The sequence below is a fragment of the Peromyscus leucopus genome, chromosome 5 (assembly GCF_004664715.2).
Source record: "Peromyscus leucopus breed LL Stock chromosome 5, UCI_PerLeu_2.1, whole genome shotgun sequence".
Classification (NCBI taxonomy): domain Eukaryota; kingdom Metazoa; phylum Chordata; class Mammalia; order Rodentia; family Cricetidae; genus Peromyscus; species Peromyscus leucopus.
In genome coordinates, this window is record NC_051067.1 from 26,792,204 (window position 1) to 26,807,955 (window position 15,752).

At 45.9% G+C, this 15,752-nt stretch overlaps 1 protein-coding gene across 2 annotated transcripts in view; it reads right to left on the reverse strand.

Moving 5' to 3' along the window:
• Positions 1–14,455: 14,455 nt before the first annotated feature.
• Positions 14,456–15,752, reverse strand: part of Ly86 (lymphocyte antigen 86) — a 68,668-nt gene continuing 67,371 nt past the window's right edge. Inside the window, exon 5 of one of the 2 annotated variants that reach the window (XM_028856533.2) lies at positions 14,456–14,841. In XM_028856533.2, coding sequence (XP_028712366.2) covers positions 14,758–14,841 — 84 coding nt within the window. In that variant the 3' untranslated portion in view covers positions 14,456–14,757. The remainder of the gene's footprint in view (positions 14,842–15,752) is intronic. The other variant, XM_037205793.1, reaches the window with a different exon arrangement.

The window sequence follows — 15,752 nt, forward strand, 5'->3', positions numbered from 1 at the left end:
AAGTACATAACTCACGAACTCCCCACCCCCAACACTCAAGTGTTCTTTGCACGTTAGAGTTTGGCCTCAGTTTTATTCATCAAATAAAAAAAGGTCTGGACAATCTAGAGACATTCATACTATAAATGGAACGGCATAACTTTTATTTACACAAGTACATAACTCACGAACTCCCTACCCCCAACACTCAAGTGTTCTTTGCACGTTAGAGTTTGGCCTCAGTTTTATTCATCAAATAAAAAAAGGTCTGGAGCTTCTGCATTTGAAAACTCAGACACCAAAAGCCTGAGCCTCTAGCTCCTTTCCATGAGGTGAGACTCTGCATTTGGGATGATACATCTAGAAATTAAAATTTCATAATTTTCCTTTTTTTTTTTTGTTTGTTTGTTTTTTGAGACAGGGTTTCTCTGTGTAGCTTTGTGCCTTTCCTGGAACTCACTTGGTAGTCCAGGTTGGCCTCGAACTCACAATGATCCACCTGGCTCTGCCTCCCGAGTGCTGGGATTAAAGGTGTGCGCCACCACTGCCCGGCTAGAATTTCATAATTTTCCATGGAATAACTAGAACTCTAGGAAGGGACCTGCCAAACTCAGGAAGGGCCTACTCATAAAATGAGACTGCTGAGTTCATTTAGTTGCTTGAAAAACATTGCTAATGGTTGAAATGCTTAAAGAGATAGTTGATATGATCTATTTATTTATTATTTATCTTTTGGTTTTTCCAGACAAGGTTTCTCTGCGTAACCCCTGGCTGTCCTGGAACTCTCTCTGTAGACCAGGCTGGCCTCGAACTCACAGAGCTCTGCCTGCCTCTGCCTCCTGAGTACAGGGATTAAAGGCATGCACCACCACTAGCCTGGTGTAATTTAGTCCCAGAATCTGAGACCTAGTCAGTTTAACATACCAGCTAGGTTATCATGTCCATGGCAAGGTTGAGACTTACACGTTTGCCCTCAATTCCTATTTTATACAAGGATCCAGAGTTCCAGCCCCTACCCGCCTTTGCAGGACTCCATGTGAGAAACCAGTTCTCTGCTGGAATGCTGATAAGTGCTCATGGAGTCAGGACTTCCATTTCTCTTGCAGGGCAAAACAGGACTTCTCCTTCTGGTCCAGTTTTCAGAGACACAAATTTTGATTCCTCTTTTTTCTTAAGCTCCATTGGGGGAAAATCTGCTGGATCTGTACTTGGGTTAAATCAATGCTGACTTGGGACTGGAGAGATGGCTCAGTGGTAAAAAGCACTGCTGCTCTTCCAGAGGACCCAGGTTCAGTTCCCACCATCCATGTGGCTGCTCACAACCATATGTAGTTCTGCTTCTAGGGAATCTGACTCCCTCTTCTTGTCTCTGTAGGCCGTGTGTGTGTGTGTGTGTGTGTGTGTGTGTGTGTGTGTGTGTGTGTGTGTACAGGCAAACACTCACACACATAAAGTTAATCTTAAGATTTTTAAAAATGTGACTTTAGGTGCATTGTATTTGAGTAAAATGCTAGGCTCCAATGCCGTCCTCTAGATACCTCAGGAAAGAGGAAGCAAGCATATGTGTCCTTTTCTGTTTGACTTATTTCTCTGGACACACTGTCTTCAAGATTTATATGGTGAGAATACACAAGATTCCCTTCCTTTTTAAGACTGAACAACTGCCCGTTGAATGCAGGTATCACACTATTCATTTTCTTTATTGATGACTGCCTCTACCATTGGTTATAATGCTGCCATGAACATGGGTGGATGAATGACTGTTCATGTCCCCAATTTCATTTTAATGAGGGGTGGACAAATTCCCAGGAATGGAACTGCACAAAGATTGTTATACTTACTCTACCATGTCAGACAAACCCATTGCTTCTCTGTAATGGACTAGACATAGTCAAGCTTACCTGGGATTGCTCTTGACAGCAACAATATTAAATATTTTAATTGGATTATTAAAAAAATTTCCTCTTAAAAAAATCCAGGCAGAGTCTTCAAAGAGCTCAGCCCTTCCTCTGGCCTGAATCTGCCAGTATGGATTGGTGAAAAAACAGAATGTCTTCCCAAATGTCCACATCCCTTTTCCTGGTGCCTGCTGCTTACATAGCAAAGAGACTTTGGATGTGCGACTAAAGTTGTGACCTTTGGATGAGCAGAGAATCGTGAGTTACCCAGATGGGACTACCATCATCACGAAGGTCTTTAGAGGTGGATGTGGGAGATAAGACACACACAAGGGAGTTGACAGAGGCAAGAAAGCACAGAGAGGGACGACATTCTGACGGTGAAGGAAGGGGTCACGAGCCAAAAAAAGTATAGGTGGCCTTTAAGCAGCTGGCAAGGGCCAGTGCTTGCAGAGAGAAGGCAATCATACTTGAGACTTGGTTTTCACCATTGAAACCTATCTTGACCTTCTGGTCTCTGGAACAAAAAGATGTTAAATTTGTGTTGACCAAATCATTGTTTGTAGTAGTTTCTTACAGCAGCGGCAGATAGCTAACAAATAATGGGTGCTGTGGTTAAGACACAACTTTGGGCTGGAGAGATGGCTCAGGAGATAATGGTACCTGCTGCAAGGCTTATGACCTGAGTTTGGTCTCCAGGACCCTCATGGTGACTCCCATAGGCTGTTCTTTGACTTCCAGCTGTGGGCCATGTGCACTCATCCCCTGCCCCTACTTATTAAATAAATGTGCTTTGGAAAGGTATTATTGGTTCCCATCAAAGCTTACACAGAAGCTTAGTTCCTGACGTCATGGTGTGGAGAAGTGGTGGGGTCTTCAGGAGGGATTTGGGGTCATGAGCGCTCTACCCTCCTGAGTGCCAGAACGTGTTAGTGATTATAGAAGTCTGCCCACCCCCCCCCACCCCCGTTGACTCTCTTCTACAAGTGCTCACCACCCTCCCACATGAGGTCTCCACAAAAGGCCCAGCAAAGCCCCATGGTCTTGAACTTTCAAAAGCACCAGCCAGGTAAATGTCTTTTGTTTTTAATTTTTCTTTACTATCCCTGGTCTCAGGCTTTCTGTTCCACCAATGAAAAAGAGGTAGAGACATGCAATGTCACGTGTTCAGTTTGTAGTTTGCTCATATCCTGATGTCAACTGGAAGGGTCCTTGCAGACACTGTTCACGTTGTGTCCTTGGCCTCTTCCCATGTGTACCTGGCTTACAACACAGAGATTGCGAAAGTAGCTTAATGAAAGCAGCGCTGAGATCAGAGTGCTTGGTTATACTATGTGTCAGCAGAGGGGCTGATGGGTAAACCAGCCTGGCCATTCAGAACACACTGCCTCCCAAACACACACACACACACACACACACACACACACACACACACACACACACGAAGTGAGTTAGTGTCTACTCTCAGGGCTAGAACAGCAGCTTCGGAGTGCAGACACCTCTTCTCAGCACAGGCACACCTGGTCTCTACACTTTATCAAAAACGTGTTTTCTGTCAGGAACGTCCCTTCCGCAGCCACGGAATTCTACTTCAGTCCTAGTTAATAGGTAATTTACTTCACCTCTTGCAGCCTTACCTCTGGAACAGGCTTTAAATGGAGACAGTAGTTTTTCATGGGGGCAGTTCTAACTTCTAAGTTACAACTTAAGAGAAAGTACCCAGCCCAGTGCCCTTAAAGCATGCCGGTGATAAGTATTTTAGGATGGAATAAAAGAAATAAAGAGCTTCTCAGGGCAGAGGTTTTCAAAGGTAGGAACCTCATGAAAGTATTCCTGTTACCACTTCCAGTTCACTCATCCTGCAGTATTTTATTTGAACCAATTCATTTGTTTACATTGTATCAGAGACCCAGAGGGGTGGTGGGCTTTCTCACTATTTCAAAGCCCAGCTTCTCCCATAAAGAATACCCACCTACTTGAGAGGCTTGAGTCCCAGCTGAGCCTCAATTAAAGGGACCGTTACTCTTTATACACAATACATTATTTTGAGAAAAATTAGAGAATGTATTTGAACAAATTAAAAAATTATAGTGTAAATGTCTACTAACATTTCAAGATCAAAGAAATTTGAGACTAGTACAATAGCAGACAGATGGTTTGTAAGAAAAAATGGGCAAGGACTGGGAACGTCTCATCAGGTGAAACAGTCAGAAACCCATTTCCTTTTCTTGCCCACCAAGGAAAATAAATGCAGATCAAACTTGCTTTTACTTAAAAAATTGATATTAACATTGTAGCTATAATCTTCTACATTAAGATAGAATGTGTAAGACATTTTCCTTTTAACTGTTTATGAGTGCTCTTTGGTATGAACGCATTCACAGTGTCGAGTGACTGTCACCACTGTTCATCCCCAGCACTCTTTCTAGGCTTTCCAGGATGAGGTACCGTGTGTTACAGACAAGCACTCTCTCACTAAGCCGAATCTCCAGCCCTATTTATTATTTATTTGTTATTAACTTCTAAATTTCAAGGCAGTGTCTCACCAAGTTGGCTGGGCTGGCTTTGAATGTGCAAGCTTCCAGCCTTCACTTCCATATTGCTGGGGTTACAGGTGAGTGCCAGCGTGTCCAGGTCCTCCTTTTCCCCATGATTCCCAGGCGTAGGCTGTCTTAAGGGAAAAACAAAGGAAGAAAGACTTGGGTTACCATGAACTTAAAACTGGGAGTTATTTTATTAGTTACTTAAAGATACTTCCAAAGAAACTTTGAGTTTTGTTTTCTTGGGGGAATTTTAAGGCCTCAGTTGTCTGTCATTGGACTTCGGATATTCTTTGTCTGATAGGAGTATGAGATTTTGGTCATTCGGGAGTAGTCCTGTTGTTTCCTATCTTTGTGACATGGTGAGTATAGGGCACAGATCGAGAAGGGACAAGGGTAGAGAGATGCGTCAATACAACACTATAGCGGGGGGGGGGGGGCACCAGGCTGCCACTTCCCCTGGACACCCCTCCCATGCTCATGATGTGCTGTCTGAGCAGCTGGGGGCAGAAGGGTGGAAAGGAAGGACTCAAAGGCCTTCTTCAGCCACGAGAAGGTGGCTGGGATTGGTCACCTCGTGCTCCACAGAGGGCAAGCCGAGATCCATGCCTCATTTCTGCTGAACTCCAGTACCATCCCTAGGGCTGCTACTTGAGGAAGCTGGAGCGATGTTGCAATATAAAGTTACCTGTGTGTTGGCCCTCTGTGGGGTACATGCTCTCTGGTGACTATTTTGCTTATGTTCTATCCTAAGTGACACAAAAGTAGAGGTTCTGTCGCTGTTCCTATTTTGTTTTGTTGTTGTTAGAGACTGGCAGTTCTGGAACTCACTTTGCAGATCAGGCTGGCCTTGAACTCACAGACATCCACCTGCCTTTGCCTTCTGAGTGCTGGGATTAAAGGCATATGCCACCATGTCCGGCTGTCACTGTCCCTCTTTAACAGATGAGGAAACAGAGCTCATGGATCCCACTGGTGGCAGAGTGAGGACTTGAACTGAGGTCCATGGGTACCCTACAGCCACAGTCTCCCACCACAGTGGCTAGTTGCTTAGTGTTGAAGTCACACACATGAACACAGACCTGCTAATATCCTCTCCCCGCAAAATCAGTCCACCAGAGCTCCCTCTGGGGCAGAGAGTTGACAGAGCACATTGTGGTCCTGCAGCCTCCCTGCCCCTTGCAGCTGAGCAAGCACAAAGCAACCTTGAATTACGGCTTCATTCTTTTCAGTGCCTTGTGACTTGTGGCACATAGGATAGAGGTCACATAGTATGGAGCTTGCTCCTCATGTCTTCCCACTCCCATGCCACCCCTAGAAAACCTATAAAAGCCAGACCTCTTCTTCTGGCTAGAGTGCAGTGTCCCAAGTCTCTTAATACTCCTCTGCCTTAAGGCCTCACCACGGCTGCCTATGGCTGTGGCTGTAACTTTCCTAATGCTCTCCCACCTCAAGGTCTTATCATTGACTGTCTATGGCCTGAGCTTTCATAGAGATTTTGACTCATGCACACAAGGCCAAGGCTATCTATTTTCTTCCCTCCCTCCCTCCCTTCCTCCCTCCCTCCCTTCCTCCCTCCCTCCCTCCCTCCCTTCCTCCCTTCCTCCCTTCTTTTCAACATCGGTGATGCTCTGAGTAATTGGCTAACAAATGTTCATTATAAATACTGTCTAAAGTGTTCTCTACAAATTCCAATCTTGGACTGGAAAGATGGTTCAGTGGCTAAAAGCATAAGCCGCTCTTCCAAAGGACCCAGGTTCTATTCCCAGCACCCACATGGCAGCTCACAGCTGCCTGTAACTCCAGTTCCAGGGGATCCATCACCCTCACACCAATGCACATAAAATAAAAATAAACAAATAAATAATACTACATGTGTCTTAGCACCTCTCTGAGTCAACTGGGAAGGCCCAAGGATTGATGTGCAGTCTCTTACAGTAGGGAAGATACAGTAATTGGAGAGGCTCCGATGGCTGCAGAAGTATGAGGCTGCTTGCTCACATCTGGGTTGATCGGGAAGCAAAAATAGGGCAAGAAGTAGGGGCAAGCTATAACCTCAAGGTCCACCCACCAGTGACCTCATTCCCCCAGGTATGCCTCACTTCTTAAAAACTTCAGAGACCCCTCAAACAGCTTTATCAGTTGGAGACCATGTGTCCAAGCACACAAGCCTGGGTTGATATATAAATCTTTTTTCTCAAGAGCAAAAAGACCAAGATATTGAAGTGAAGAACTTACTCATCACTAACCAACCAGATTATAAAGATAAAAATGGTAATTTTGGAGTTCTAGTCCATGATGCATGGGTTGTGTTGCTTTGGAGCTTTGGTGAGCAGCACATTATGGTGGGAGTACATGATAAAGTAGATACACTGCTTTCCAGCTGTGAAGCAAAAGGGAGAAAGAGGCCTGGAGCCCACAGTCCCCCAAGACATGCTCCCGGTGACCTAAAGGCCCCTTGCCTTTAGGAGGCTTTGCCTCTTAAAAGTTGCCACCATACTTCCCAACAGCATCAACAGCAGAAAAGGCTCTGGGGTCCAGGCCTTTAACACATGGGTTTTGGGGGGACACACATGTACCACCAAAGCACATATTAAGGGAACGCTGTATTAGTGAGGAGAAAAAAATCACATAGATACATTTGAAAGTGATGAAAGGCTTCTTACAGTTCCAAACTGAACAACTGGGACTACGTGTACACTAGAGGGAAAAATTACTCCTTTTCAGCTCCCATAATGTCCTGCCCGCCTGTCACAGTGCCAGAGAGAGTAGACCGAGGCACTGGCCTTGGTGACTGGGAATCATCCAGTTAGTTTACATCTGAGCCATAGCCACCCAGATGACAGGCAGTTGGTGTCATAATGAGGCTAAGAACCTTTCCCACCTCTCAGCAGCTATTTCTGGCTGTTAAGTAATTGTTAAACTGGCAGTTGCTACATTTGGTTCTTCAGGTCTTCAAGGTGTGTCTTTATTTGTAGGGAACAAATTGAATTAAAATACACACACACTTTCTTTCAAAGATCCTTTTGGCCTGGTTACAGTATTTCCATTTTGGGGAATGTCGCTACAGTTTTCCTGCCTTGCCCACAGTCAAGACAAATCTTTGTCACCCGCCAGTCCCACAGCCGCTCAGACCCAACCAAGTAAACACAGAGACTTATATTGCTTACAAACTGTATGGCCATGGCAGGCTTCTTGCTAACTGTTCTTATAGCTTAAATTGACCATTTCCATAAATCTATACCTTGCCACGTGGCTGGTGGCTTACCGGCATCTTCACATGCTGCTGGTCATGGCAGTGGCTGCAGTGTCTCTCTGCCTCAGCCTTCTGCTTCCCAGAATTCTCCTCTCTCCTTGTCCCACCTACTTCCTGCCTGGCCACTGGCCAACCAGTGTTTTGTTTATTGACCAATCAGAGCAATTTGACATACAGACCATCCCACAGCAGGGGAAACTTCAATTTATCTTTTGGGGAAAGGCATTTTACTTAAATACTTTGGAGTGCTAATTGACCCTGCCTATAAATCATGGAACATGTCACCTGACCCTTGGTCTAAGAAAGCTACCCATAGCATGCTTAGATAAAATAGTGATACATTTGTGTGTCAAGCTGACAAGAGTTCATTGTGCTGTCAGTTTTTTGTTAGTTTGACATAAGCTAGAGTCATCTGGGAAGAGGGAACCTCATTGAGAAAATGCTTCTACCATAGAGGATTGGCCTGTGAGCAAGTCTGTGGGTACAATTTCTTGATTACTAATTGATGAACAAGGGCCCAGCATACTATGGGCAGTGCCAGCCCTGGGCAGATGGTCCTGGTTGGATGAAAAAGTAATTGAGTAAGCAGAGCTCTTCTTTGGCCTCTGCTGACTTCCCTCAATGATGGACTGTGATCTGGAAGTGTAACCAATGAACCCTTTCTTTCCCAAGATGCTTTGGGTCAGTGTTTCGTCACAGCGACAGCAGGCACCTAGGACTGGTACAGTTCCTGAAATATGGCTAACACAATATAAGAGGAGCAGCCTTCTACTGTTGTGGGATATTTGATCACACTGTGAAGATGTGTCTCTGCCCTCCCTTGCTTGCCTAAGGCACCTTCTGATTGGTTTAATAAAGAGCTGAATGGCCAATAGCTAGGCAGGAGAGGATAGGCAGGACTTCCAGGGAGAGAGAGGAACTGGGGTGGGTGGGAGGGGGATGAGATGAGAGGCAGGGGAATTCACCAACGAGACTCTGAGGAAGCTGATGTACTATACTAAGGAGAGGTAACAAGCCACATGCCAGAAACAAATTAAAATAAATGGGTTAATTTAAGTTTTAAGAGCTAGTTGAGAGCAAGTCTAAGCTAAGGTCAAAATTTCATACTTAATAAGAAGTCTCCATTTTATTATTTGGAAGCCTGAGGTCCAAAGTAAGTCCGACTACAATCTACCGTTGTTTGGTGCCATCATGGAGGGTAGGAGGGATAGGATAGGAAGGTCGTAGTAGAGCATGAGGCATTACCTCCACTGGGGAGTACCCGTCCTGACACGATGATGATGAGGACTGGCATCCCAAGCACTGTTCTAAGGAGAACACGCACCATCCTTCGAATCTTGGATAGCTCCCAAATGCGCATGTGTTAAAGTCGTGGGTCCAAGAACAGTGCTATTGGAAGGCAGTGTCCCATTAAGAAGTGGAGCCTGAGCCGGGCGGTGGTGGCGCACGCCTTTAATCCCAGCACTCGGGAGGCAGAGGCAGGCGGATCTCTGTGAGTTCGAGGCCAGCCTGGGCTACCAAGTGAGTTCCAGGAAAAGGCGCAAAGCTACACAGAGAAACCCTGTCTCGAAAAACCAAAAAAAAAAAAAAAAAAAGAAGTGGAGCCTGGTGGGGGAAAGGCAGCCTCTGGGGCTTTCCATTGAGGAATAAAGAGATCTGGTCCCTTTCTGCCTTTCTTCTGCTTCCCGGCTGCCGTGAGGTGAGCAAGCTCTTGGGTCATGCACCTCCCTGGCAGTGCACTGGGTCACCACAGAACCAGAGCAAGGGGACCAAGTGACCGTGGGCTGAAAACCCCAAACTGTGAAAGCAGACGAGCCTTTTCCTCATTAGGTACATTTTCTCAGGCAGTTTGTTCTCAGAAAGCGACCAGCGCAGCATGCATCCGTTCATTTAACTCTCATCCCATCTTTATAGGGCACGTATTTTTATCATGGTTACACTCTGGAGATACAGGCAGAGTCTTAGTGTGAAGCACAGATAGATCATCTGTCCAATGAGCAGCGGCAGAAGCATCCATGATCTCAGAAACTGCTGAAATCTCACAAGTGTTCTCAGCGTCTAACATCTTTTTTACTTCTTCCTTCACATACTCCTAATCCCTGAGACGTGTCTTACGCATGTTCATGGTTCCCACTTGAACCAGCTGTGATTCAGTAGCAAGGCATGTGACCTAAACTGAGCCAACCAGTGCTGGATCAAACTGATTGGCCTGAGTGGCCATGTGATACAAGCCAGTCCAATCAGAGCAAAGAACAGTCTTCAAGGCAAATCACCTCTTGTATTCTGTACCTTGGGCAGTTTGGGGTGTGAGGTTGCTGAAAGGAGACAGTGCCTGAGAAAGAAACTCATGTTCAGGGAGGCTTGAAGGGAAGCCCTGAAGAGAAGTAGGTGAAGGGTTGACTACAGCAAACTTGACTAACAGCCAAATCCCCGGGTGTCAGTAGTCACAGGACAACCAGGCCCCCTACATTTTGGACACAGTGAACAACTATTCCCGGAAGAGGATCACACTGCCTGTCTCAAAGGACTGTTGGACATTTTACCCAGATCTATGCCTTAGAGCTTCCCCAGGACACTGAACTTCTTAAAACATAGTTCAATAATATTCTTTGCAGAGAGGTTGAAATTTCTCTCAAAACATAAAGAAGGACTGGTAGGAACTACGGTGATGGCTGGAGATCCCCAAAGAGGCCTTGATTCTGGCTAAAAGTGTAATCTTTTTCACTTCAGAGGTTGGACAAACTCCTGGAGTTTTCCATGATTTTGAAACAGTAGCAAAGTCCTTTTAGGAGAAGAGGGTGGTGATATTGTGTTCCCCAAAATATTGTGCACCCTTATAAACTTATCTGGGGTCAGAGAACAGAACAACCACTAGATATAGAGGCCAGAAAATGGTGGCACACACGTCTTTAATCCTATCACTTGGAGGGCAGAGATCCACCGGATCTCTGTGAGTTTAAAGCCACATTGGGAACAGCCAGGCGTGGTGACTCATGCCTTTAATCCCAGGAAGTGATGGCAGAAGGCAGAAAGGTATATAAGGTGTGAGGACCAGGAACTAGAGCCTGGTTAAGCTTTCAGGCTTTCAAGAAGCAGTTCAGCTGAGACCCATTTGGATAAGAACACAGAGGCTTCCAGTCTGAGGAAACAGGATCAGCTGAGGAATTGGCGAGGTGAGGAAGCTGTGGCTTGTTCTGCTTCTCTGATCTTCCAGCATTCACACCAATACCCAGCTCCAGGTTTGTTTTTATTAATAAGAACCTTTTAAGATTCCTGCTACAGAAGAGAAGTAAAATTAAATCATTGGACAGGACATTTGGGTCCCTTCCATGCCCTCTGCCTTTTTCACCACATCACCTAGATTTCTAGCTCCAGGTACCTACCTGAAAAGAAAGTTCTTTATTTAATTAAAGTATAATTGCACTATTTCCCCTCAACCTCCAACTTCTCCTGTGTCCTTTCCTCCTCAAATTCATGACCTTTTTTTCTTCAATTACTACTGTAATTGTTATAGTATTGTTACATATAGATGCAAATAAATATATAAACGCTACCTGCCGAGTCTGTTTAGTGTTGTTTGTTTGTGTATATTTTTAGAACTGACTGCTTGGGTTTGGATAACCATTTAGGGGGAATCATCCCTGGGGAAGGTTAATTTTCTGTCCCTCAGCAGTCTTTAATTGCTTGTCCCTCTTTATCTAGGCTCCCATGAGAATCCCCATCACTGTTAGCATGTCAGCTGGTGTTGTCTTTGTTCGGGTCTTGATTGAGCGGCCGTGATGTTAGCATTTCATGGCTGTACCTTTTCTGTCACAGCTAGAAAGCAATCTTGCAGCAGACTCCCTGGTCCTCTGGATCTTACGGTTTTTCTGCCCTGTTGTTCTGTACTGTTCCCTGTGCCTCAGGTGCCTAAGGCTGTGTTGTATATGTATCAGAATGAAAAAAAAGAAATAGGAAAGGACATGACCGGTTCTGGGTTTCGGCACCAGATGAACGGAAAAAAAGAAATAAAAAAGGAAAGGACATGACTGCTCCCAGGTATGGTGGAGGAGGAGAAAGTTTATGGTAGATAAAAGGGAGAGTATAGCCAGCGGCTGGGGCATCCTTGAAGCATCCAGAGCGAACATGACCAGACTGAGCCCCGCCATGTGAGCAGAAGGGGAGGAGAGAGGCGAGAGCCAGACCAAGAGACCAGGGAGGTGAAGGATAGACCGAAAAAGAGGGAGGGTAACCAAAATGGCTTGATTATATAGGGAATGGCATCTGGGGGAAGGGCAGCCCAGCCCCTCGGGTGGAGAAGTTTAGGGTAGCGGGCAGGGTGTGCCAGCCACACCCTGTAACAGACAGGGATGGAGGGATGCTGAGAACCGGGGGCCAGGTCTGCTCTGATATGTTAATGGTCACCTCGGCGGTTTCTCCAGGCTTGAGACCTAGCGTCATCAGTTGGGGCGGGCATTGCAGTCAGTCTCCTGGGGCAGGGCGCTGTGGCCGCTGCGGCTTTCTGTCGCATCTCTGTGTGCTGCAGAAAGAAACCTTTCTGAGAAGGAGCTGGAGCTACACTCATCTGGGAACTGCTTCTCAGCACCTCCCATCTTCCGCCACACCACACACAGTCTTAGGTACTGTTTTCCACCAGCGGGAGTCTGTCCATTTCTCCTACCAGCTCTAACTGTAGTTTGTAGGAGATCCCTAAATTCTGGATTTTTTTCTCAACTCGCAAAAATGGAACTCATGGTGAAAGCTAAGGCTCAGAATACGGAGTTAGGAAAATACGTATGTGGGTACAGAGGAACATTTTCTCATAAATTGTGTCCTTAGTGAAACTGTGAGTATGAGTATATTCTCACAGCCATGCCAGGGGTCAGCTCTGTACATGACAGTCCCTATTAAACTGAAACATAGAATCTGAATAAATGTCTCTGGTATTATGCTTGGGTGTACACATACACACACACACACACACACACACACACACACACACACACACACACGCCCCACGGAGGCCGTCAGGTTCAAGAACGGCAAAAGAGAAAGAATGCCTGGGATGTACCCATGCCTTTGGGAGGCTGTGACAGCTGTCCTGTCCTGGTGGGACATGTGAGTGAGTACACATAGTCTCCTGAAGTTTTTTCTTTTTTTTAAAATCAGTCACAGGAATGTACTGAGGGAGAAATGGGGCACATGCCCAGAGTTAGAGGGAATGGAAGGATCAGAATGGTCGTATAATTAGAAGCTTGCTCCTAGGCCTGGCATGGTCATGTTGTTCTTGGGAGCATTATAGGCACACACAGGGACACTGCTATCATTTTTGTCTGTTTTCAACCCAGGAAACTTCCATACTACTTCTAAAGCTGCCCTACTGTGCGTATATAGCTGGCCGTCCCGGTTGGTTTAGTGCTAACTCACTGGGTCTGGCTGGCTGGCCATGCTCGGAGGTTTAATTCTGCGCCTGCAGGAATTCAAAGCAATCAACATGCGTTTGACTAGGAACCTTTTCCCTCTTCTAATCTGACATCAAGACACTTCTAGAGAAGTTAGGAACGGACAGATGGTGAGTCAACGCGCCTCCTTTTGCTATAGCCACGTCGCAGCAGGAGACCCAGGGGTACAGCTGGGAGAGGCTGGGAGGAAATGGGAAGGAAGCAGGACAGAGCCTGACAGCCATCTGCACAGGCAGGAAACGGGAAGGCGTGGCTTCTGGGAAGCCGGAAGCAGCATGGCAACTGGCTCACTCACTGAGGTGCCGAAGGAGGGTCATGTGCGTGACATGAGTGAATGTGCCCCTAACCGGACACGTGGCTGCTAAGCAGCTCAGAGGACTGATAATTCGGAGGAGATAGGGACAGAGTCTTTTTGTTTCAAGTGTATCCTAAAAACCACATAGTACCTGATACGTAAAGTGTTCAGGAGCAATTTCCTGAATGGATGAGTGAATGGATGGATGGATAAATAAATGAATTCAAGAATAAGTAGCACTGTGTACTGAGGGCAGGCAAAGTCAGGCTCTGGGGATGCTGAGTTTGAATCTTGACTGTCCAGGAAAGCCAGTGAGTTAAAAGCTTGGTCCCTAGGGAGGTGCTATTTAGAAGTGATGCAATCTTGCAGAAAAAGGCCTAGTCTTCAGATAGCTGGAGTCTTGAAGGGGATTCTAGGAACCTGTCCTCCTTTGCTCTGTCACATGCCCTTGGTGTAAGGTGGCACTCCATCACAGGCTAAATCATAAGGACCATAGTCACTGGCAGAAACTTCCAAAGCTGCGAGGCAAGCATCCATCTTCCCTTTGTTAAGTTAGTTAACATAGGGATTTGTTACCTATCTATCTGTCTGTCTGTCGTCTGTCTGTCTATCTTAGTGCGTGTGTATCTGTGTATTGGCATGTACATGCCACAGCATAGGGTTGTATTATGTCGGAGGTGTCAAAGGACAGCTTGTGGCTATTGGTTCTTTCCTTCCACCACATGGGACTGACCCTAGAGATGGAGGGTTGACAGACACAGAGGCTGAAGGTAAAGAGTGTGTGGACAAGTGGTGGTGGGGGATGACATCACTCTTGGTGAGGTTTCATCAGCCTCTCCCTGTCATGGTCTTAGGGCCCAGGAGCAGCCACGACACAGTGTCTTGGAGCTCTGATTTTAGGCGGGCCACCATCCTCTTGGCTTCCCAGGAGCTGCTTGTGCTGCACTGGTGGCCAACACTTGTATCTGAAGAAAATAACTCGTTAACCACAGACAGTCCTGACAGTCATTGAGCAAGCCACAGGTCAGGTTTTTTTTTTTTTTTTTATCCTGGAAGGAAGTGTTCCTAAGGAGCAGACAAGGAGGTACATTTGATGAGATGCAATTACACAAGGAGAGTCATTACACATGGGGCCTCGAGACTACTTAGAGTCCTTAGCAACGTCATTTTGGAGGCTTTATTACTCTTGTGGGGTCTGGAAGCATCTGTCCCTGGGGCTAAGATTGGCAGGGAATTTCTTTGTAGAGCCTCTCTTGGCCATCAGTGGTTCTTCTTACAGGCAGCGGAGTCTGGGGACCTTGGGGTTCACCGAGGCCGAGCGTGCTGTGCATTTTCTGGCAGGCCGTGGTCAAGAGCTGATGACAGTAGCATTGGCACAGGCCACAGTGGCACGGTTTTCATTATACAGTTCCAGCAAAATCTGGTATTCGCCCTGCAAGGGACACAGGTAAAGCATTAGGCATATGAGCCACAATTCAATCAACCACTTGATAAGTACAATCAGTTCCTTCTCCATCCAAGGACTGTGCCTCTGTGTACTCTACCAGCTGCAGAATAAAAATATTCATAAAAAGTTGCTTCTGTTCTGAATATGTTTAGACTTCTTTGTCTTGTTAAGATCCTCTGGACAGTCCAGTATAATGATCAACATAGAGCTTACATGATATCAAGTCGTATAAGTCATCTAGAAATGGTTAAAGTGAACCCAAGGAGGAGCATAGACTGTATTGCAAAGACTGTGCTATAAGGATTTGAGCATTTTGTATTAGATGTTTTTCAATCACATCTATCTATCTATCTATCTATCTATCTATCTATCTATCTATCTATCTATCTACCTATCTGTCTGTCTATCCATTTTAGTGTGTATGTATATGAGTATGGGTATTGGCATGTACATGCCACAGAATATGGTTGTATATATTAAGCAATGTCAAAGGACAACTTGTGGTTATTGGTTCTTTCCTTCCACCATGTGGGACCAACCCCAGGATCAAACTCAGATCACCAAGCACTTTTACCTGCTAAGCCATCTTTCTGGCAATATTTGTGGATTTTGGTGTTTGAGGGGGTCCTGGAGCCCATCCCCCATGAGTACTGGGGAACAGTTGTATTTATTGAGCAGCTTATGTGTGCCAGGCATGGTTCCAGACTCTGCAGATAAACTAGAACAACACAAACCAACTCCCTACTCTGTATAGCTTGCATTTCACTGGGAGAGATGAAAAGTTCCCAGGGTAAGGAACGCCACAGATGAAGTTGCCATGGAGAAATTTGTTCAGGAAGTGGGTGGAAAGGATAGCTGCCTTTGGTTGGGCTGATGTTAGCTTGCAACTCTAAGCA